This window comes from Colias croceus, chromosome 11 (assembly GCF_905220415.1).
Source record: "Colias croceus chromosome 11, ilColCroc2.1".
NCBI classification, from domain to species: domain Eukaryota; kingdom Metazoa; phylum Arthropoda; class Insecta; order Lepidoptera; family Pieridae; genus Colias; species Colias croceus.
Genome location: NC_059547.1, coordinates 3,554,619 through 3,580,487, shown reverse-complemented (window position 1 = coordinate 3,580,487; position 25,869 = coordinate 3,554,619). Strand labels below are relative to the sequence as shown.

The window sequence follows — 25,869 nt, the reverse complement described above, 5'->3', positions numbered from 1 at the left end:
TACGTCGGTTCCCTAATTAGTATGTATAATTTTATTGCTCTCTATAATTACACTTTGTAATTCACACATCACACTGTCAATGCTAAAAAAATAAACAAGACTATGTATCGATGTCACCAGACAGGTATTTCTAGAAGGCCTTTCTTAACAATTGGTTTCAATTCATCATTGAGAACATTGTCAGTTTCTTCTCGTCGAGACTTTTAAGTTTTTTTAAGATGTTCTTAAGCATGTATTTGAACATCCTAATATAATTTGACATTGTCAGAAATCGTGCTTGATGGACCGGGAGTACCACTTTATAAAATATACAAGATTAGCATCTAAAAGCTGGTTTCGTTGAGTATTATCGAGTAAACATAATATAATTACTTATAAGCAACATTTTTGTATGATTTGGTTCGTTCTTAAGGTCAAATACTCAATTCATAAACCGGCCGTAAGATGTCGAAAGAAAAGAATGTCCACATTTTTCAATAGTTATTAAATGTGTGAAATAAATCTACCAAATTCATTTTTATTGAAACCTTCCCTAAAACGTGCGTGATCTCTCTTTGGTAAAAATATTTTTTCTCAGTAGAGATTACTGGTAAAATAGTAGAGTCAGTAGAGTTTATTTCAATTTATCCATATTATATATGGATACCAACAATCTACATAATATACAATATACATACAAATGAGGAATCAAGACAAAGCTCTATAATTTTTCCCCTTTCAAAACTATTCACTTAATATGAATTTTGGCAGATCCAAGGTCGTTATAATATTATGACGTAATCTCGCTTATTCTGCAAAAGCAGTAAACCACTGCAAATCCGTTTACACTGTAAATATTTCGCAATTAAAATTTTTAAAGTTTGCGTGGCTTCCGAAAGTTTCTAGAGAGTGGTCGTTTACTCGCTTTTTGAGATTAATAGTTGTGTGGGTGTTTAAATGAGTCATTTAATGTAACTCTTTATAATAAAAATGAATTAAAAGGAAAGTATTTAATTAGCATTTGAATCTAGCTATTAATAAGTATAAACTGTAAAGGGATACGAAATGATGGTATTCAATATATAGTCGCGAAAAAAAATTGATAAAAAAGTACTTTTTTTATGTAAACGGCAAACGAGCTGGCGCGTCATCGGATTAATGCGATGATTGGCGCCGCCCATAATCACCCACCAGACCTGTAAGGTTGTAGGTGTGTTTCCGGCCTTTAGGGAAGAGTACGCTCTCTTTTTGAAGTACCCTAAGTCGTATCTGTCCGGAAATGCTGAGCTCGGGAGGTCGTTCCACAGAGGAGTGATGCATGGTAGATAGTTCCTCCTAAATCGCACGGTGGAAGAGCGCCAAGTAGACAGATGTTGAGGGTGATATTTGAACTTGTACTTTTAGGGCAAAATAATTAAATTCAATGTCCTTTCCCCTATTAAATGAACATAAAAACAATTGAGCATCTCATGTGTTTACCAAAATAAAATCTGCATTTGGAAAGATTTAAGACTCTGTTTCATAAGATCAGCAATAATGTTTATTTTTAACAGTTTTATGTACCATTACAAATTTTACAAACTATAATATTAAAAGAAAAGAAAACATTCATAGCACATAAGGCAACCTTATCGCTTATCAGCGATCTCTTCCATCAATGTTAAATAGATCTCCAGAGAGTACCCAAGATCTCTTTACTCTTATTTGAATACGCGATAAAAACAAGCGTTGAATCTAATGCTATAAAATATTCAGAAGATGTAAGTTCATATTCTCGCCTTAAACTTCAACAGCAGCTGGTTTTCTTACACAGAAATGTAAAGATTGCATTAATAAACAATGACTTTACTGTTTGAATGGACTTTTTAACATTTAGGACTTTCTCTCAAAAGCGATTAAAAATTGTTATAAACGCAATCAATAAAAGCTATCGGTCATTTTGAGACCTTTCGTACTTTAAAAGATTAAAGCTGAACTTTAAATTTATATTTAAATCAATGAAGGTAAAAAGAAAAAGAAAAGGCAGAAAATTATTACGTTGTCTACAATTGATGCCCAAAAAACCTGTGTTTTTGTGCAATTAATATGCACAAAAAACATGAAACTTTCAAGAACCTAAATGCTTACTTAATTAAATGATCAAAAGTAATGAAAAAATGACGCCAACAGAAATACAATGTATATGTATGTCTATATGGCGGTTTTAATTAATGCATTGGACATTCAAAGGCACTGTATGGTAAAACTATTCCCATGTCGGCTGTCGCTACTGACCCAAAGCATCAGGTGAGTTGCGAAGAATTTTATACGGGGAAATGCGTTTTCATTTCTATGTAAATGAATGTGACACTGAACTAAAAAAACCCTTTTTACTCCGTGTATATAAGCTACCACGTCAGCGTCAACATTTCAACAGAGTATAAAGTTAAAATGTGAAATACTGCTGATTCGTGCTGAATACATATAACGTTACATAAAGTTTTGAATCTACAGACTTTACTGTAATTTTTTCCTTTTTATTAGGAGACGAAGGCTTTTCTTTACAGCGTTAGAAATCAAAGGATAAAGGGAAATAAAACGATTTCTGTCTTCATTCTGTGTAAGTTTTCAGAACACTTATTTAGCGCTCTTAATATGTTTTGATATTGTGACAGTCACGTGCATAAACCGTCCCAAAAGAGCGATTTCACAAAGAACTTATAGCAAAACTGGTATATCATTACAGATTAAGTTGATTCTTTTAAACTTGTAGTTTCCTACTTTTTTAAAGCTTACACATACTTTATTTTCGGTATAATAGGTGTTTATAATATAATAATAATAATATATAATATTTTCGACGGATTCATCATCATTTTCTCACTGCAGAGACATAGCCATTCTATATGCATAATCCACGTTTACTAGCGATTTGGTCTTAAAATCTTGTGGTTCTACGCCATGTCGGTTTCTTTACGATATCTTAATTTACTAATCGGACCCGTGTTGATTTGTATAATGTGAAGAGAAATTGAAAAAGCATTTCATTTTCTCTCAATTAACTAGTTATGGAACCTCTATTTTAATTGTAAATAGGAAGGATCACATCTAAACCACCACGACACACTAGATCTATACTATAAAAATGAATCGCAAAATGTGTTGGTAAGCGCATAACTCGAGAACGGCTGAACCGATTTCGTTAATTCTTTTTTTTTAATATTTCTTGAAGTACGAAGATGGTTCTTATGGAGAGAAAACGTAAACATGAACCACGGCCGAAGCCGGGGTGGACCGCTAGTAATAGATACAAATAATTGATATATTTATTTCATACGTCATAAAGAAACAAAAATATGTAATATTTAAAATAAACATTTTTATATTCGGGTCTGGAGCTCTTAGTAAGAAACATAGATATCCTATTTCCTTTGTCATCTTTAAAGCCTAAACTCTAGACCATTGTTAATCTAGGTAAATGGATCCTTATCGGATTAACTAGTACTTTACTATTAAAGGATCAATTATAAAGCCAAAAGCCTTGCTTAAAGAGTACAGGCCGTTGATGTATACCAATTGAGGAAAAAGTAAGGTTGTTGATGAAATTGCAAGTATAAGTCGATTTATAATTTACTAGCGGTCCGCCCCGGCTTCGCCCGTGGTACCTACATGTTTAAACTATCCTATCTCTCAAGTTGGATCGAACTGCACATGGTGTGCGAATTTTATTATAATCGGTTAAGTGGTTTAGGAGTCCATTGAGGACAAACATTGTGACACGAGATTTATATATATTAAGATTTATAAGATTTATATGTATGATTTCTTACCAGCGATGATGCTCTAGGTAATTATTAAAACATATCCGAAAACGTGTACGTCTTTATAGATTTTACTTTATTTTACTTTCTGACCCCACTTTTTACTGCACTGTTGTCAGAAAAACTGCATAGGTTACAAATACTCCAAACACAAAGATTTCTTTTAATCAAACTGCTTACAAAATGCAAGTAATGTACAATTCCTTGTGTATTTATATTTACTTCTGTTTATTAATTGAGTTTAGAGAAAATGTAGTGCAGCCATCGAACGCAGGCTTCAGAACATATTAGATATCTATTATAAAAGACGGAGCATTTTAATGACACTATAATTGTTTTTCCTGAGAGAATATGGATACGATATATTTTATGTTGTGAATATTGCTTGCTTAACAATGTATTTTTTCTATAGTCGTTATGTTGATAATATTAAATTATCTTTCTTTTTCATCGTCGATATTGACCTTGAGTGACGCTTGTCACTAAATCAACGTTCGGCCTAGTCATTCAATTAAATTTCGTCATTCAATGAACGCGCTAGGCATTCAATCAAATAGCAGATTCTACCCAACTCATTTCTAAATACGTTAACAATAGACTTCTAAGAAATGTTCAAGAAGCTAAAGAAGAGAGGTCAGCCATCTCTTCATTTTAGAAAAAAAAGAACGATGTTTTGCCAGGGGATAATATTTTAAATGGAGAATTCAATTAATTAATATGACACGGTCGGGCGGCTCGCAGTTCATTATCTACCGATAGCTCCAACATCATCAGACTCAATTATTTTGCACATAACTTGCGCGAGTACCTACTTTAATGGAATCAATATGAACAGGCAGTTTATGTAATCGATAAATGAAATGGTTGTTATGATTAAATTATAAAAAAATTGTATTAGACTACTTATAATTTTTTTTGCTATATATATGAATTTGTATGGATGTACAACTGTCGAGTTTGATGTACAATGTTCTTTTCTAAAGAACAGGATGGAAATTGGAAATTCACAAAAAACAATTACGTTAATATTTCGTTATGAATTTTTGATTGAAGTTTTTCTAAAGAAATAAACTGATTCTGAAAGTCTACAATATATTATTACTTATCTTAATTTAGACAGATAGTCTAAATTAAGATAAGTAATAACTGATAGTAAACTTTATATTTTATTTTATCATGAAACTGAAGATTAGGTAATTTCCCTCAAATAGCCTGGAAAATTGCTCGTGAATGACAAGGTCCATTTTGTAACTAAATTGTAATTCTATTCACTCCACAAATAACAAAAATATGTAAGAAATAAGTATCATAGTATATAACAAAAATATGTAAGAAATAAGTATCGTTTAACACAATATGTTATTTCGTAAATCTATACTAATATTATAAAGCTGAAGAGTTTGTTTGAACGCGCTAATCTCAGGAACTATTGGTCTGAATTGAAAAATTATTTCGGTGTTAGATAGCCCATTCTCGCTAAATGAGGCTATAGGCTATATATCATCACGCTAACACCAACAGAAGCAGAGCCACGTGGGTGAAACCGCGTCGCACAGCAAGTAACTTATAAATTTTTAATCGGATTTTAGACAAGTATATGAAAAGTGTTATGAATTTAAAACAATGTTACTAAAAGATATTCAGAATAGCGAAACTTTATAGCAAAGTACATTATTTTCGCACATTTTCCGCAAACATAAAGGTGAGGCAGTTATAAACCTTCGTGTCCCAGGTGTAGGCGAAACTGAATGTAGCTCATAGAGATACACTTTTCATTATGTCGTATTTTAAACAATATAAAGTTTTTATAGACTTGTTTTTTAAATATTTATAATTTAATTAAATTACGTATACCTACGGTATATATTATGTAAAAGTTACATGGGGTAAACACTTTCATCTAATATATGAGACATTGGTCATTTTTTACTGTAGAATAAGCGTGTTAAACGAATTATTTGAGAGTGATTCAAAATTGACAATTAAAATTAAAATCCATCATAATTTCTCACTTATTTATTACTAGCTTTCCACCCGCGGCATCGCCCGCGCAGTCAAAGATAAACCTGCATAGTTCCCGTGCCCGTGGGATTTCCGGGATAAAACCTATCCTATGTCCTTTCTCGGGTATCAAAATATCTCTATACAAATTGGTTCAGTAGTTAAGGCGTGTTAGAGTAACAGACAGACAGACAGAGTTACTTTCGCATTTATTATACATAATATTATAAAGTATGGATTATTAGACACTTCATTCAAATCCACCATGATTTTCGTCTTATCTTTATCTTGAAAAACAATCATACTAAACGGTCACAAAACATAAAAACTGTACACAAAAAAAAAGCGTTTACATGGATAAGTACCAGATACAAGCATATAATGAATCAATTATGAAGCCCATTCCAAGGTTTCATTATCTCTCTTGCTCCCAGTTTCATATCACGGTAATTGTTTCGTAGCCCTCATTACATTAATATTCAAATTTCGGCGCTAGCGGCATTTTTCATCCACTACTGTTTTTGTAATAACTGTAGATTATTCGTAGATTAGCTATACGATATTGTTTTTTTTAATGATACTGAAACGATTTGCATTGTTTGTTAAAATCTTTATGAATGGCATGTTCTAAGCATTGAGATAATATTAATATGGAGACGATACCGCCTACATCACTTATGTTCCACTCAACATACGTCATGTGGCGTAACTGCACTCAGTCGCTTGCTCGCTCATTGGCGCGAACGTCACGCTCATTTTTTATTTGTTTTAAAGTGAAACGCATCAAATATGCCTACGTGTGTGTTACGATATTGCACAAATAATACAAAGAATACGGAAAAGTGCAAAGGAATAACTTTTCATCAGTAAGTAACTAGATAATAATTTTTAAAACTTAATTAGAGCAAAATTTTTGGCGGGCGACATTTTGTCATAGATTAAAAATTTAAGATATGACATTGGGCATGAAATAAGTGTTGTTAGTAATATTTGCTGGCGTATATTTTTATAGCATAAAATAATAATTTTACATATTTAGAAAAGTATAGACTGGTTGTTAATTGAAAAAAGGTGAAATCATGAAATATGAAAATCAATTACTCAATCACCAATTTTTTTTGTTAATTGATTTTAATCAAGTTTTTAATTGATATTGTATAAGCTACTGACTTGAACGTATAATTGAATTATTATTTATTTATCTGCACTAATATTATAAAGAGGAAAACTTTGTTTGTTTGTTTGATTGTAATTAATAGGCTCATAAACTACTGGACCGATTTTGATGAAAGGAGAATGCCCATTTTTGGTACTGGTTTTTCTCATGCATCAAGACAACAATACTATTAAAAAAAATCTCGGCAATTTAGAGGCCTTCTTACCATCGGAAAATATATTTTGAACAGGGAATGTTTTGTAAAATCTAATAAGACATGTAATTGTTTAGATCCGTTATTATAGATTTAGTGTCCATTACCGGTTACCACGGTAATCAAGAGGTAACTTATTACATTTACTATGGTAAATAGCTAAATGTATTAATATCGATTATTGTTTTCATTGAATTACAAAAAAAATCAATTAACATAAAATCACTCTTTAAGGTATTGTTTATACACTGTAGGTTGTTTTAACAAAGATAGTGAAGTAAAATAATATAAATATGTATATATAAAAAAAATATTATTATGACATAGCTTGGTAGGTAACCAGTTATTTCTTATTTGATTCTTTCTTCGAATATGTAGTGAAAAAATGATTCAAACAACAACAACAACAACAACAACATGTAAACCGAATAAAAACTCAATTGGCATTTTTTAAGTATATATTTAGATTTTCTTGAAATCCGTCCCGGAAGATTTCTGGTGCCTACCTACACTAGCCGATGAACAGATAGACTTTGTCTGAAAGCATAAGCTCTACGCATAGATTAAATATGTTAATCGAAAAATAACCTTTGGACGATAAAATGTTACCTAAATCACACATAAACCTAACTAAATCGGGGTTATTTAAGTTTTGAGGTTATTTCACATTTTTCTCAATATCTTGAAATCCCCTGTTTTTATCACAAAAAAATCAATTGGTAAAAATCTTTTGAATATCGAAGAACCCTCCAAAACCACTCTGGCATTGACGCAACACTGTACTGTGGTCCATACTTTCATGGGCATTCTCCTTTGGCACAGACAATCTTAAGACCCTGAGAAAGAACATAGGCTACTTTTTATTGCGAAATATGTGCCACGGGCGAAGCCGGGGCGGACCGCTAGTTCAGAGATAAGTAATTAATATTTTTTCTATTCAAGGTTTCCATGTCTGGGCCGTGAAGAAAGGGAAAAATTATTTTTTTTCTAAAAAAGGCTCAATTTGTAAGGAATAAAACTTCCCATAGCCCTGACTGAACCTAAAACACGAAAAAAATTAAATTATTCCATATGACATCACTATTTACATCATCTTATATTATATGCCAGATTTTGTTAGCCCCGCGTAGTAAAGTCAGTTTATACCTAAAATAAATATTAAGTAAGTACAAAGAAAATTTCAAGTCAACGTGCATGTAAGGGAGTGGCACCCAATAAAATAGACAGAATGAAACAAAGTGTCGCCTCTATAGCGGTGAGACAGTGACATCGCATAATCTATGACTGTCTAGCCGTCATTCGCGCGCCCCGCGCCGCCGCGCTTGGCGCACAGATTTTGTTCGTGGTGTCTGCTCCATATTAATATTATCTCAATGGTTCTAAGTTATAATATGTATATATGTTATAATACGACAGTAGATAAAGACAAATAGATTAGAAAATAGCCAAAAAATTTCCTTTTTACTAAAAATGTTATAATCATTGAAGCTATAATATTTCCTTCAAACGTCCGCATCATTTCGATTTTGCCATTCACAAATTATAGAGCCAAAGTAACTAGTTAGGTATAGTATGGTAGGTATAGAATAACTAGCCTACCCTGTGAACTAGAATAATGGCCTATATACAAAGCTCGTCTATACAATAAGACGTGCTACCCGATAGCACAATGTCTGCCTAGACCCGTATATATTTGTTTATTCACTCAAGACACAATCGAACTCAATATGCAGGGATTATCTCGAAAGAGGTTGGGATAAAATTACTTACGAAAATTTTATTAACACGTTTATATTATATATATGTATATAATATAAATACTACTACTACTACTACTGTATATTCGTTTGTGACTCTTTCAGACTTGAATTTGACGCGCTTTTAATGGACAAATTTAATTCAAACTTTGTACACTTATCGATGACAATAAAATAATTTCAGGAGTTTATTATTCTGAATAATAAAAAAGATTTTTTACTTTCAGTTGATAGTAAAAAATCATTACAGCGGTTTTTAGTTTTTTAATGTTTTTTTTTTTATGATTATCATAAATTTTTGTTGACAGTGGTTACTTGAAAGTTGTTAATAAAAATAAGCTTAAGTAACTAGAGGCAGATTATAGATATTGGTTTAAAAGTCTACTTGAATAGTGAAGTTTTACTTTACAAGTGGACGGCAAACTAGCAAAAGTTTCGAAGCAAAAAGCGGATACTATAATCATTGAGATTTTTGCAACTCATTTCTCGCGGGAGGACTTATTACTTCTAGTATTTAATACAGAAACTATCGATTTGTTGTCATACGTTACTCGTTTAGTTCAATGAAAAAATATATAACTAAATCATAATATTACAGATGTCCTTATTTTGAAAACAATTTATGATTTGAATTTATATTTTTGGTTTTATGGCATTCAAATGCTCTATAAATATAAATTTATAAAGAATAGAAAAAATTCTATTTCTATTCTTTATAAATTTAAATTTATGATTTATTAGCTATTCAAAGTTTATTCATATTCTTTTAAAGTACTTCCAGCAAGGATAAAACATCTAACTTAATTGGATAAAAAAGAATCTTCGCATCTGTGTTCGACACAATAAAACGAACTCGGCTAGCTATTACAAGGAAGAAAATGCAACAAATTGAATGGCTCCTCTTACAATGTATTTCAAAGACTGTTATATTGACAAAGGACTCCGCTCACATAATAATACGTCATTAGCCACGTCATACATCGATCGAGCATTGATATCTGCATAGCGTAGAGCCTTGACACGCCAATCCTGTCACTACCTTAACTTGGACTTAAAGGAAACGGACCAATAGCCATGGAAGTTACATGTGCTAGAACCATTAGCTTACAGAAGTTTATATATAGAAGTTTATGTATAGTAGCTTTCCGCCTGCGGCTTCGCCCGCGTTTTCAAAGAAAAACCCGCATAGTTCCCGTTCCCGTGGGATTTCCGGGATAAAACCTAGCCTATGTTACTCGTGGATAATGTAGCTTTCGAATGGTGAAAGAATTTTTAAAATTGGTCCAGTAGTTTATGAGCCTATTCATTACAATCAAACAAACAAACAAAGTTTTCCTCTTTATAATATTAGTGTAGATGATAGGTGGGCTTCGTTTCGGGCAGCCTTCCAATATCAATTGTTGTACTTCAGCTATCAATTCATTGGAAGCAAAAAATATAGAGTAAACTTAGGTTAGATTTAAACTACGTTAAGAGAGATGTGTATATTGTATAAGTAGGAATGTAAAAGGTCACTGGTCAAAGGTCAAGTTTGAAAAATAAAATTCGTATTTCTTATTTTTTCTCGAATAATAATTAAAAAATATCAAACGAAAATCAGATCAAACTCACTTCATATTTTAACATTATCATTAGTGCTGTGAGAGTGGACAGCGAAAGCTCGGACAAAGGCGATGGAGACTCCGTTGCTTTCAAGTTGATACTCTATGAACTTATCTACCTTCATCAATATTAAGTTGACCTATTTCCATCGTTTTTCATGGAGAGCTCTCCATAGCACGCTCGAAACAAAGGTCAGTTTTTGGCCTATTTAAGAACATCCCATTATTGTAATTTAAATTAATGAACTCAACATTCTCTGGGTTCAAATATTAAAGCCTGGCTTGGGATTAAACCACAGAGAAATATGATACGACTCATATTACCTTTGTTTGAATATATTTGAAATACGTTACACTATAACGATATTATTTCAATGAAAACCTACTAATTTTATGAGGAATGCATGCATAATTATAGCTTAGCCGCATTTGACTATTTAATAGTGGAGCAATTAGACTTTGAAATGTATAATAAATGAGTTTGCAATCGAGTTTAGAGATTGGAGTTTCTCTAAGGTCAGATGGAGGGTAGATTATATAGTCGTGTAAAAGTATACAGAAGAAAGTGTTAAAGGCGGAAAAAAATCTTTTATGAGTTGTGGATAAGTGAAGTCAATTAAAATACATATATATTACCTACCTACAGCTTAGTTATTATCATTTAAATGTACGTAACATACTTGCATATTTTTAAATTTAATATCGTAAATAGAATCGTAATCTAAACTAATATTATAAAGCTGAAGAGTTTGTTTGTTTCTTTGAACGCGCTAATCTCGGGAACTACAGGTCCGATTTGAAAAATTCTTTCGGTGATAGTTAGCCCATTTATCGAGCAAGGCTATAGGCTATATTATAACGTCACGCTAAGACCAACAGGAGCGGAGCAATGCGGGTGAAACCGCGGGGAACAGCTAGTCTAATATATATTGTAAAACATTTTCACGTATCATATTTCAAAAAGTTTCCTGTAATCTTTAATGCAAAGTCTGTAAATATAAAAGAAAGTGTGGACACGGTGAAATTATCGCATGATAAATATGAAAATATAATTAATATAAATGACGTAAAGACAAGTTATGCCAAGCCTTTGTAATTTTAATGTCATATAATGGAAAATTTTACAGCGTTTAGAATATACTTTTCCCGTAACTTTTGTGTAGTATTTTGCTCTTGCATAATAGTAATAATTACAGTCTGACGGTTATCGATGTTATCATTTTTCTATATATAATATTATTATATTGTTCTTACTTCTTCGTAATAAATACTTTTTTCATCAGAATTAATTCTCCATTGCGCCCGTATTCATATGGTTTTTACTTTTCTACACATTTATTCTTCAATGTACCTACAACGGATATTTTGATAAATTATATAGAAAGACCATATAATATTACTAAATGCTATAGACAAAGTTGTAGCTATGCTTGTTTATTACTTTATTAAAATAAAGGAATGAATGCAGTTTAATTGTCTAGAGTAGAACATTTATGTAGCTCAGTTTGATGAATTATGCATTATGATTAAGCCCAGTCATTTTGTCACTAAACGGTCTCATTACGAATGTGTATGATTAAATATATGTCGCTCACTTTGTAATCTATGTCAGTAATTAATATGCGTTATATGCTCTGTTTTATTTGCAATGCCATATTGTTTATAGAAATAAAATTAATTGTCCGTATTATAAATATTTATACGTGCGGATTATAATACATTCATTTATCGAACAATTAACGGTTTTATTTCTTTATTCATTAGGAATCGTACGCAATATTTGAGATTAGTTATTTAAATTTTACACTACAAAATGCTGTTACAAATCGTGTTATAAAAACTCTTTTTCAACGTAAATAATTTTGTATATTATCTGTGCGACAGAGCATTGGACAGAGCCATTAATTAAGCTCGCTATTAAGCGTTGACAGGGTGGGTTGTTTAATCCTTATCTAGATTTCAACAAAGAATATTAAATTAAATCTATACTTATAATTATTAGCTTTATTCTTTGAAGTGTGGGTAAAGTCGATTAGAAGTAAAAAGGTCGAAACTTATGGTCACAAATGAACTGGCTATTACCTTTACATTGAGATAACCATGATAAACTAAGTAAAATCTTAATTTGAAACCCCGTATTAAACTTTCATAAAACTATAAACTCGTGTACAAGTTAGGAGCAAAGAATTATTTATATCAATAAAGCCTTCAAAAGGCATTTCAATGTACACGAACACAGCTGTTTTAGCGTCGAAATTGAATGTATGTTAACAAACATATTCTTGTGCAAATAAATTTCGACCTTAACGTTGGTTATTTGGTGTTAAAATTGATTGTAAATATTCATGTATGGGTAACATTTTTTAGCCACAAGCGAGGTGCGGTAATAGCTTCCGCAAGATAGGTGAATGGGTGCTGACAGGGCGTTTTTTCAACGCTGGATACTCAGAAAGACTCAATATAATCGATGGAAAAGTCGCTTAGCACGCATTTTGTTTTTAATTGCTGTTAGCTCAAGCTTGCACTTCGTAAATTTAATATAAGGTTTTGTTATTTGCACTGTGCAGTTCTTGGAATTCTTGTTACTTTTAGAAATAGAGATATTTTCAGGTCGTAACGTAATCAAACGTAAAACTGAAATACAGATATTTATTTTATTAAAATTATATCTATACTACTATAATATTATAAAGCTGAAGAGTTTGTTTGTTTGTTTGTTTGAACGCGCTAATCTCAGGAACTACTGGTCCGATTTGAAAAATTATTTCGGTGTTAGATAGCCCATTCATAGAGAAACGCTATAGGCTATATCATCACGCTAAGACCAACAGGAGCGGAGCCACGAAGGTAAAACCGCGAAGCGCAGCTAGTGTTAATAAAAATCAAACTACTTATCCAGAATTACTTATTATTACTTAATTACTTATTAAGTATAAATGGTTGAGTTTATATCCAGTCCGTTAAAATCGCAAAATGTTTATAAATATAAGTCAAAAAGTTTTTAATACACTATCAATTACCAACAAGTTGCGAAAGAGGCCATAGGTAGGTCACGTAAAATAAAATAGTACGTTTACCTTGAAGAGACATAATTAATTTAAATGATGAACAGTCTGGAAATATGGAGAAATCGATAATTGCGAAACGGAAGGTTTTAAGTCGCGTGCTTGTAAAAAATTAAAAACTTTTTGTCACGAGGACGAAACCCGGGTTATCGCTTTCATTGCACGCCATTGTCTTTTATTAGTCGGGATTTGCACGAAATTTGACACTAATAAGAATAATAAGTATTAACTTATATTAAGAGAAAAATATAATATATTTTAAGTATTCGCTAATATTCTTTTATGAGATGCATAGTTACTTCCTCTCTGTCATATTTTATAAGCTTTGTTTTTAATTCGTAAGAAGCAAAGTGTAGGTACTACTAACTATTATCTATAAATAGAAAATATGCTTTCATTTGAAATGAAATTGATGATTCATATTGATATGAATTTCCTAAAGTCATAGATTTTAATCTATTACGCAACGCTGCATTTCTATATTTTTATAAAGACGTTCCCGAAGGAATTCGAAACCACTTACTGATTAAAATCAAACTAAACCGCAGCGTAAGCTTAACAACTTGAAAATAAATAATTCAAATACTTTTTTACATCTCACATTTTTAACTGAATATTCATGTTTTATCTGAAACACAAATATGTACACAATTCACAAAATTTAGTTTCATAAAGCATTACGAAATAGTTTAAATCAATTGATTCGTATAATTAAAATAATTACCATTGTTAATCAGAGAATACAATATGTAGCAATACATATTAAATATCAAATAGTTAATATTAATTATGTACGGGAATTCACAGAATATCAGATTATAAATTAATTATCTGTCTAGCGGTAAATCACGTTAAAGTTTAGCGGAAGATTGTCGAATGCAAACTAATAGAATATGCATCGCATGTACTTGGTCCTGCTGTGCTAGTTAGCTTCTAACAGAGTTGACGTTCCTATTCATGAAATTCACAATTTTCAAACGAATTTTATACGTACATTCGCTTATGGCGAAACATTTTATAGGCAACAATTTTCTTACTATGAAATATTTATATGGAATTTAGTGGATAATAATAATTATTCATGTAATTTTGGACAGAAGCACTTCATGTATCGATAAATATCGGAGACTATTCATAGGTTTTATCAGATATTTATTTTATGATTAAAATTATTAATATAACAATTACTGGCAATATTTAATGTTTAAATAAAATATAAAAATGTAGAGATCGTTTTGTAGTCAATTCTCAATAAGTTTATTATCCTATTAAATACTGGCTATCCAGTATCCAGTATGCAGCACATCATAAAAAATCATATTAAATCTATGCCCAAATGGTTTTGGGCATAGATTTAATAACAATCTCTACATAAATAGAACGCTCCAACAACGCAGCTGAAAAGCATTCACTCGAATAACTTTATTTTATATTTCAACCTAGCATTATCAGAATAAGTGTGTCAAGTCCTATGCTAGTTAGAAAATAGGGAACATTCATTGTAACAGTAGCATAAATGCAGTACTTGCGAGTTGCGAACAAAGCCGGTCATGAATGGGACGGACTGTCGCAGTTGTGATGAATTACTTGTTGCTCGATAACAAAAATTGCTGTAATGCACCTATTGTGTGATAAGCTTCTCCTAAAGCACAATATCGCTTACAATGGATAGACGGCCTATAAATAGACGCTGAATGCTAAAATAGGCATTGCATTTTTTCTATTTATAGCATTTAGTGGTTTAACTGTTTTTCAGATTCCTTGAATATAATTATAACAAATTAAATTGTTCATTAAAAATACAAAAGATCATTACAGATTTTTGTTTGAAAAAACGATGTCATAAACGTAATAGAATTTGCCAAATAACCTTTTATAATGGCTGTAGTAGAAATAGTAGTCCACAATCTTCAACACTGTATTAACAGAAAGTATAAGTTCATATATGTTTTACCTAAACACATTCAATTGAACACGAACATTTAAACACAGGTACACAATAATTGAAGCATGCATAAGGAAACATAAGTACGTACCCAGGAAGTAGGCGGGTATCTCGGGAAAGGTGCAATGGGCTTCGTAGCCACGTTACTCGGTATTTCGGCCTTGATACCTCGCTTGAGTCGTTGTTTTCTTCGCTCACGAGATTTAGCTCTTATCATAAGAGCTGCCTGCATACTTGCCAGTTTTGAGGCTTTATTAAGCGTCCACAGATAAACTTCACTGAGATCCTCTACGATTCCAACTATTAACGTTTTCATTAACTAGCGAGCCTAATTAAACTATGTACACAAACACCGATATCACTTGAGTCAATCACAGTATCGATCGTTTTATATATCTAGATATAGATTTAGAATTGGATAGAGATAGGCACGAGAAAAGGCGACGTACTATTTAATCTAATTGAACTTTAACCTTACGATACGTTACGTTACGATATGTTAGTGTGAACGATAATGGAAGCGAGCGCAATTTGGCGTTTTTCAATGTTTAAAAGTTAGTTTGTTTTATCACTCATGTTTCGTTCCGTATATCGAGTCGCAGTCTTTGATTCTTCGCCTGCCACCGAAAATTCTTCACAATGTGTCGCTCTTTCATGGCCGGCCCACTTTTTGCACTTCACAAATTAACACTTTTCCAGACATATTTGTATGTGTACTTACGTTAAACCGTTTCAAGCTAAAGGTAGGAATTCGTTTTAGGTTTGTAACATCGACCACGTTATTAATTTGCACTGTCTCACACGAAAATCATGCATATACTATGCATACAATGACTTAAAAGCTCTACATAACATTGATAAAAACAACATGACCCAGTTACTATTTTCGTAATAGTACCTGGTTCATTAACATGAATATTTTTCTATGAACATATAAAGCGTACGCATATTAATTAATCCTAAGAAAATGGACCCAGCACCTACGGAGTAACTCCGCACGTCATGAAGTCAGGTCAAGTGCCGCGAGACACCTTAGTCTAACTTAAAACTATACATTTCTCTGCGTACATAACATAAAGCATACATTTAATGGTACTTAAGTAACAACACTGACATCTAACTCATGCCCTGGCTATCTTACCTAAAATAATCCGACTTCTCAAAGCTATACACGATTGTATAGCTTAAACTATTTTAGCATCGTTATATTAAATTGTCATATAAATCATTTCCACATATTATAGTACCTGTAAATATTACCTAAAATATTGTCAACTTACAGGCATAAACGTAATTGCACCAACACAAGCGACACCGACAATTATTCATAGTCTGCAGCTAGGGACACGGTAAGCTGCAAAAAATATTATTATATTGTGCGGTAAAACTTGGCTAAGTGAATTTGATTAAATTGTTATTCTTATAGTTCCTTCTGGGCACTATATAATAACAGCTTTTATCTAATAACACTATATATTATAAAAAAATATCTTTCTTCTGTCTGTCCCTATGTGCCCCTAAATATTTAATAAGCAACGCATTTTGATACAGGTTTTTGTAGATATAATGATTCTCGAGGAAGGTTTAAGTGTATAATTTGTTAACTTTTTTACAACATGGGCGTAGGCACGGGCGGAAAACTAGATGAAAATAACTGTAGCTATTTTTTAGTACTTCGTAGCGCTGCTACTCGTGCTACACGCATAATAGTAATGTGCTACGCGTGAGTCCTAACATACAGGCAAATTAGGAGTTATGCAGAGTTGACTGTTTCAAATAACTTAAAACATTTTGTACTATTATGGTCTTAAAATACCGACAGTCAACAGATATATTTTTACCTATGACAATGTTGCATGTACTTGTTTAAGTAAATATACAATTTATTCAAAAACATTAAACTCAAACACTAGAACTTTTTTGTGCATATAAACCATTCATAAATGCTTAGGATAGCATTTATGAATAGTCAGTTATGAACCTACTACCGATTCCAAATATGTGCCGAGAAAAATCGGCAAGAAACGGCAAGAAAAAGATTGATTGTGATTCTCTCAGCCAAGCCAACCGCACAACAGTAGCGACACCGATCTAACACTTACATGCTTTATACATACAGTAGGCTGTACCTCGACGAGGTCGCATGGCGAGTGCGAGTGGGGCGAGTGTGGCGAGTGGGGCGAGTGAGGCGAGGGCTCGGAGAGGGGCCGCGGCGGGGGCGCGAGGAGGCGGGACTCCCAGTGCTGGCAGGAGTAGGCGCGTACGCCGGTCGGCGCGGGGTGGATCGGGCTGCGCGGACGCGGGCTCGGCGGCGCTGGGTGACGCCCGTGTTGGCGCGCCTGTGGCAGAATAAAATTTTAATTATATCCAGAAAAGATAGAGAGATACTGAAGCTAAGGTTTACTTTGGGTAATTGTGCCACTCTAATAAGCTACTATTTTATGTAGAACTAGCTGTTGAACAGCTTTGTCTGCATGGACAAAGAAAAGTTCCATGGGATTAAGAAATGTAGCCTATATATCTCTCACTATTTCCAGACAAAAAAAAATTCAACATAAAAACATGTCGGACTAGATGAGTGCGATACTTAAATAGATATTCTAATACATATCATATCTGTTCTAACTCTCTCTCTCTCTTTTGTCGGTCCCTCATGTCTGAGGATCGTGGTCAGCATCAGGGTTGCATATTGAGCGGATGATTTGCCTCCACCGGTCTCTGTCCATGGCGTTTCTTACGACCGTGTAAAAATTAGTGTCGTTCTGTCTATCTAACTAGTAAAGGATAAAAATGTGTGGAAATTAGCATGCCTAAAAGTTTGGCACGTCGTGTTAGCTAGCCCGCACTTTAGTAGTGAATCATGGGCTAAACTCAGTTAGTAGGCCTCTGTCCGTGTGTCCAGAATAATATAGATGGAACAAATATGGGCTGCTGATGAAAATTATATACTCCTGGGACTATATAGATAATGTGATTTATTTATGTCTTGTAGTTTTTCTATACCTAGCTATATAAAAAGGTAAAAACAGCCTTATAATTCAGCCTTTACTTTAACGTATACCTATTGGTTAACATGAGTTTATGATTTAATCAACTGTGAAATAAAAACAATAACATAATTGTTTATTTTATAAAATTACATTTTCTGTAGCGAAACAATAACAACGCAGGCTACATGTAAGTCATCAACTGTTTTATGTTTTCCACCTGGAAATGACGCGACATTCGTTAAACTTTGTTGTCATTGTATTTACTGTTTGTTAAAAAATAAAAACTGCGTTCAAATATCTACTATGTTAATTCATATGTTAAATGGTGAGGAATATCAATACCTACTTATTTGTAAAGTTATAAGGTGTTGTTAAGCTATTTCTACAACTAAGCTAATAATAAATACAAATTTTTATTTATTAATTATTAATTTTAACAGTCTTCGATTTGTTAAAACTATAAAATAAAAAATACCAATTTTACACAGCTATACTCTGTGTTTACTCGCATTACCACGCCAATCATGTTGAAATTGTTACTAACTCTGCTCTATAGGGATTCCTGTCGTTTCATTAGAGTTACAGTGGCTACAACGGACATACGGAATCCTCTCAACTAATACTAGTACCTCATCCTCGACAGTGCAACTAATAACATATTTTATTCCTCAAATTTGAGAGATTATTTCATCACTGCACTACACAGATCATCATAATTATCATTCCAGCCTTTCAGGACGTCCAGTGCAGGACATAGGCCTGACTCCAGCGATACCCCCCACTTCGATCAGGTCATCTGTTCATCTCTTACTAAACAGATATCTACCATTTATTCATTCATTTATTCATACCAGTAAAAACACAACTCATAGGCATATCCCTGCAGAGAAGTCTATGTTGATTATGAACGATGAAATTGAGAAATTCTAATAATTACCCAACTGCGACAGAACTAAAAAAATCAATTGTTTTCAACAACGAGCATAGAATGAGGTAAAAATACAAAGTAGGGTTTTTGTTTTTAAAGAAATAATTCTTATTTAAACCCTCATTCATAGACTTGTCGTTTTAGGGAATGAGTATGGGCTGATTACGAATAATGAAATCTACGCATATATAGATATTATCTACCCACCCGACTGCGACAGAATGAACGAACTCAACAAAAAATTTATACATTGAGTATAGAATGATAACTAGAACTACAAAGTTAGCAGCTGGGTTGCATGTTTTTGTAATGTATATTTTTTTTATTCTAAATAGGGAAGCGCTTGACCACAATCTTGCCTGATGGAAAGCTAAGATGTGGCCTAAGATGGTACGCGCTTCCCTAGTAGGTACCCGTTCACTCTACGCTTGAATAATAATTCTATTTGCTAGTACCACAGATAATATAATACTATACTAGTAGTACGTACCTTTCGGCCCGCGAGCGACGCGCCGCCCGCCGCCGCGTACATGCACCGCGGGCGCGCTCGCTCACCCGGCGCGCCGGCGGCCGCGCGAGTGCCTCACACCGCTTCGCCGCATCCGCGCTACCCACCTACAACTGACGATCATTGTGTGAACAACTAGTATGTGTAAATTGTGTGAATATAACTTGAGTCACGAGTAATCAATATATGTATACAGCATGTCCCAGGAAAGACTGTCAAGCGAAGGCCCAGAGTTAGATCGCTCCTTGGCCTTGTTATTGTGGTATTAGTAAATGTAAAATCTGAATCTTCTATTCCTTAAGAATACGAATAACAGAGCTAGGCCGAAAAGTAAGCTTTTCATAAACCATTCTATATCCATATGTATGTACCTAAATTGAAATAAAAAAATATTATGTTGACAGTATAATATAAAGTATTTATAATGTCGTTCGTACACCTATCTTTAACGAAATGCCTTGACTTTTGTGTTTAAACGTGTTTATCATTTTCGCCGACTCATCATCACGCAAATAAGCTCATAGAAGGCAACAAATGATACGCTACCCCAGAATGATCTGGCAAAATATGAAAATTTGTTCATATAAAGTACGATGTGAATCAACTGTTAACTATTGATTCATTGTGAAATAATATTTATAACAATAGACGTACATAGTTTAAATTATAAAAGAGAAACTACGTTTTAATCTATAGTAGGTAATTACAAAAATATTGGCAAACCTGCACAATGCGTTCTGTTTCTCTTTTGAAATATATTTCGATTATTAATATTAGGCATTGCTGCGCTTTAGATTAAAAATACAAAATACTTTCGTGCGCTCTTCCATAGCTAAAATATATTTGCTTTTTTTTTTTGTTTTTCCTAATAAATCTAAAGTTTTTTTCCTATCCTAATCCTATAAGAATTGAGAACATCAAGAAATAATTAACTACATTTCTTTAAATGTTGGATTTTATAACGGGCCTATTGCCTAATACTAAATATTATGTAATATTACTTAAAGTTCGGTGTAATGCAGAACAGTATTATCATAAATTAATGGCTAAATTAAACATAAAATTTGTGGTGCTAAATTAATGCAACCGTTATGAACGGGCAAATGAGTAATTAGCTCATAACATAATTATATTAGATCAATATTCGGTAAACATATCGTGCCAAAACTACACGCTACAGCACGAAATGTTACCATTAGATAAATTAATTCCACAAAATTCATGTTTAAAACTCTCCCCGTTTTTTGTGCTTAATTTTTAAATGTTGAAATTGTGAATTGAGTAATTGCAGGCATTAATGTTTTCTTTTTGCACTAGTTCAATGCATTTATCATTATGAAATAAATTTTATTTATTTATAATGCTTATAAATTTTAGGGGACTACCATTCATCTATTGTTTGAAATAATGATTATAATTGTCTTGTTCGTTATTTTGTTTTCCGTAATATACAGATGAATAGTTGAATAGGAAGTCAGCTGATAAAAATATTACGCAGTTTGCGTCTTTATGCAACTTTCGAAGCTTTCGAAGTTAATCTTATTTAGACGTGTTGAGAGTAAAATTTCAAGGTCGCGTCATGGCAATAACCGTCACGTCATCGAGTTAAGGCGATTTTGGTATCTTTGAATCTTAAAGAAGTTTCACTTCTGACACGTATAATAGGCACACATGCTCTTTTTTACTGTTTTAAGCCCATTATCAGTGAAGAAGGTATAGCAAAATAGTTCATGTGAGGTTAACAGTTTCATAGCGATCTCGGTGTAACTTAATAACAATATTTATGAGCAAAAAGGTTTAACTACATCACGGCCAAGGCCGAGTCGTATGAATGGAGCCCACCCCAATATGTAAAACGGTAAAGTTAAATGGAATAAATAATGTTGCGCTCACGCCGACCTGCGCTAATCTAAATTAACGTCATTACTTAAGTTACTATATGCCTATGTGAATTGTTTATTAAGAACTATGAGATTATGGTCTTAATATCAAATATAAAATGAGCAATTCCTGGAGTGATGACGTCATAGATCATGCTAAAATTTACATTGTGTTGCATTTTCGATAAGGAAAGTAAAGCCTAATGAATAATGTATTAACTTATTAAAAATTATTTTTAAAAGAGTTTTGAAGTTCTATTCCAATAAATAGTCATAAAGGATTTTTTTAAGATATTATTTATTTATTAAATAATATAAGACATCATTGCTATTTTAATAAAGTCATGTTATCTATATTTCATAAAATCATAAGCGACAAAATATGTTTAAATGTTGCCACATTCTTAATAATGGAAATTAATATTAACTTAGTACTTTCGTGACATAGTTGAGTTCAAGGAATGTTGTGATTGACCGATAACTGAAAGTGTAAATACAAAGAAAAATATAAATACCGCATTGAACTTATTTTCATGTAATTTGAGTTTTGACAATGTTCAAATATAATAAATCAGAGAGATTCCACATTGAATAAAATATTATGCAATAAGTGCAAATGCAAATAGTTGAAATGATGTTAAAGTTTGTTTGATAGTATGTATAGAAATAACTAAACATAATATATTTGGAAAACGTTTATAATTAATAATATGGCACCGGTACATACATATATTTTAGCCTGCACACAACATCAAGCTATGCATGTGTAAAGCTATTAAGAAAATTACCCTTTTGAGTATAAATTAAGTTCCAGTCCAATTATAATATTTAAATAGATTCTCAGTAAATCAATTATTAGCACTACATAATACAACCGTTTGAATTAAACCCATATTGTACAATATATAATTCAGTGCCGTAGCAACGCTACGAACTGCTACGATGTGCTACACGAGCTACGATTCGAGAGCATTGAACAGCAATAAAGATATTAAAATTGTAGAAGATTTTCTTGCCAATTTCATATCATCGTATAATAATATAATATATCGTTTTACCAACTTTTTTCTATATTTTTTTGAAATGAAACTATAAGTTAACAACAATATTGTTCATTTAACAAATGTTATATGACAAAATGAAATAAATATATTCATCATGTAATAAAAATTAAAAATAAATAATAAACAAAATAACAGTATAAACTGGTATATTTAAAGAATGGCCTTCATTGGAGCACCATCTTGTTTTGTAGGTATCACAAAGCCTCGAAAACCCTTGTGTTGGCAAGTCAGGTTTTTTCAAGCGTTTTTCAGAAGGTCTTATTCATCACCTTTCAGCTTCCATCTGAAGCATCTACTCTCCGATCGCATAGTTCGATAATAAATCTGTAGCCTCGACGAGGGCTTTTAAGTTACTTTATAAAGATTCTTAGATAATGCCCGGCTATAATAATGGTCTTATCTTCTCGTGTGTCAAGTGTTTTTCGTATGTATAGAAGTGTTATATTAGCTACTAGCTGTTCTGTTGTGTACTGGGTTGAGGTAAGTGGATATCAATGAATGAGCATTCTAAGTAAGTGATGTCCCATGTCCCCGTAGTGGGGTAAGGGGCAGATGCATTATGCATACATCTGTTTCACTGATCGATTTTTCTTTAGGGACAAGTAGGTGATCAGTCTTCTGTGTCCTACCAGACCGAGACATTTTTTTTTTCTTCGTCTCCACCGGGAATCGAACCCAGGACCCCTCGGTTCTACGCTCACGCGTCAACCACTGTACCAAGGAGGCGGCCTGAAGCATGGAATGAGCATTCACACTATACTAAATCCTACTAATATTATAAATGCGAAAGTTCGTGAGGATGTGTGTGTGTATTTGATACTCTTTCACGCAAATACTACTGAACCGATTACAATGAAATTTAGCACACTTAACGTAACTTGGATTAACACATGGGGTAGGTTTTATCCCGGAAATCCCACGGAAACGGGAACTATTCGGGTTTTTCTTTGAAAACGCGGGCGGAAAGCTAGTATAATATAAAGTAAAGGTAAAGGTTTTGATTGTACAACTCTCGGTATGGTTAATAATTGAGATGGTTTATACATTTTCTTATTTAATAAAGATATTAACATTTATTAAAAGTTTTAACTGCATTAAGGAATAAAGATATCGATGATGAAATGAGATTGTAGTGTTTATTTAGATTTGCCATTAGTAAGCAGATATAAAAAGATTTATTAAAAAAAAAATTAAATCAGATGTTTGCTTTAAATCACAAGGTACATTTTATATTTTTACAAAACTGTTCGTTGAATAAATTATTGTGATCCTATTATTAAGATTCTGAAAGAAGCGAAGTCCGCTACAAAATTTAAACTCTTTTCAGAGAATGCCCAAGTTCGCTATAGTTAAATATACCCCACTAAGCCTTTTCAATGCCATTTTTAAGTTCACAATGGAAACGTTATATTAAAGTTCTAAATTGTATTTTACAACTGGAATGATACTTTCTTAAAAGAAATTCATTTTTATGATAGAGGCAGGCAAATGAACTGACCTGACGAAGTGATACAGTAGATATTAACAAAAAAGAATGTGCATTCGTTTTTGTTAATGTGTGTTTCCCCTGTAAATGGGAATGGGTTCAATTAATTTATATTGAATGAGTGATATTAACATTTTGCTTCTCTTGTTATGTAGATTATCTATTTGTTACTCAATACTTTCATTGAGGCCTTGTTTTGTGAACATATACATGCAACATATATCCTATAGTTAAATACATATATTGTATAATATAAGAATTGATATAGTCGAAGGTTTTGATTTTTCCAGCATTACTCTTTGTGACATTTTCTTTTCTCTTATAACTTCCATTGTTTTGTTCCATAAATTTATTTTTATTTATTTATTTATTTATTTATTCACACATATCAAATACCATTACAGGATTTCCTAATTCGGTACTGACTTAAAACTATAGATGTTATACATATATATTAAACTAATACATACTACTAATACTTATACTAACAACTTAAACTAATAACTTACAACCTACTAAAAGAACATACAATTAACACCATCCAATAATAACAATATAATTAATAACAAATGACATGAAGAAGAACCTTTGTTAATTCACCCAACTTGCATGTAAATATATCCACTCTCCCATGGAGGTCATTAAGAACCCGGAGCGCTCGAACAAGAGAAGACTTCGCGAGCAGCTTGGTTCGTGCTTGAGGCACGCAGAATAGCGGGGGTCTGTGGCGCTTCTCAATGTACTTGTCCGGCACACATAGAGAGAGGGATTGGAGTACTCCAGGGTTATGCGCATATCCCCTCAATAACTTTATTAAATATAGCGCCATGGAGAACTCCCGTCGTACCCTCAGTTCATTGTATCCTACCATACCCAAAATGAATAGTGTAGGATACATTAACGGGTAAAAGGGGTACACCCCTTTAGTTATAATGCCATAATTTTTATCGCATTAAGAAATATTTACACATGTTGGATACATAGAATGTGACCAAGTTCATTTGTTACGAAACAGAACAAACTTTCAACTCACGACAAATGTTTTGTTTCATGACAAAAGTAACAACGATCTGTTATTAGTATGCATCGAATCAATATTCAGAAAGTTTGTAGCAGCAACTAGTAGGTATTCATATGCTAGAATAATTTACATATAGCATTGTCTTTGTTTAAATACGAATTCAGTTTGTAAGTTGTATGCTTAAGATGTTATGGAATCGCACCTGAATAAATACAGTTTAAACTTATGTGTAGCTTTTGTTTTTGAAGTGAAACTTCTTTAGGCGCGTTGAGCGTAAAATTTAAAGGCCCGTCATGGCACTATAGTCACGTTATGGAGTAAAGCGACGAATCTTGCCAAAGAAGTTTCATTTCTAATACGTGTGATCAGTGCACACGCTCTTTTTATATAGTATCTTGATATCAGAATTTTTTAATCCCATTCAAAAGTAGGTAAATCAAAAAAAAGAAGAGAAGTCACTACTGACATTATAAT

At 32.6% G+C, this 25,869-nt stretch overlaps 1 protein-coding gene across 1 annotated transcript in view; it reads right to left on the bottom strand.

Moving 5' to 3' along the window:
- The window catches only part of LOC123695654, a 37,168-nt gene extending 11,923 nt beyond the window's left edge, over nucleotides 1-25,245 (bottom strand). The window contains exons 1-3 of the mRNA XM_045641561.1: nucleotides 24,961-25,245; nucleotides 24,387-24,455; nucleotides 17,621-17,857 (exon numbers count right to left, since the gene is read on the bottom strand). Of these exons, the coding sequence (XP_045497517.1) occupies nucleotides 17,621-17,857; nucleotides 24,387-24,455; nucleotides 24,961-25,245 (591 nt within the window). The remainder of the gene's footprint in view (nucleotides 1-17,620; nucleotides 17,858-24,386; nucleotides 24,456-24,960) is intronic.
- Nucleotides 25,246-25,869: the final 624 nt, after the last annotated feature.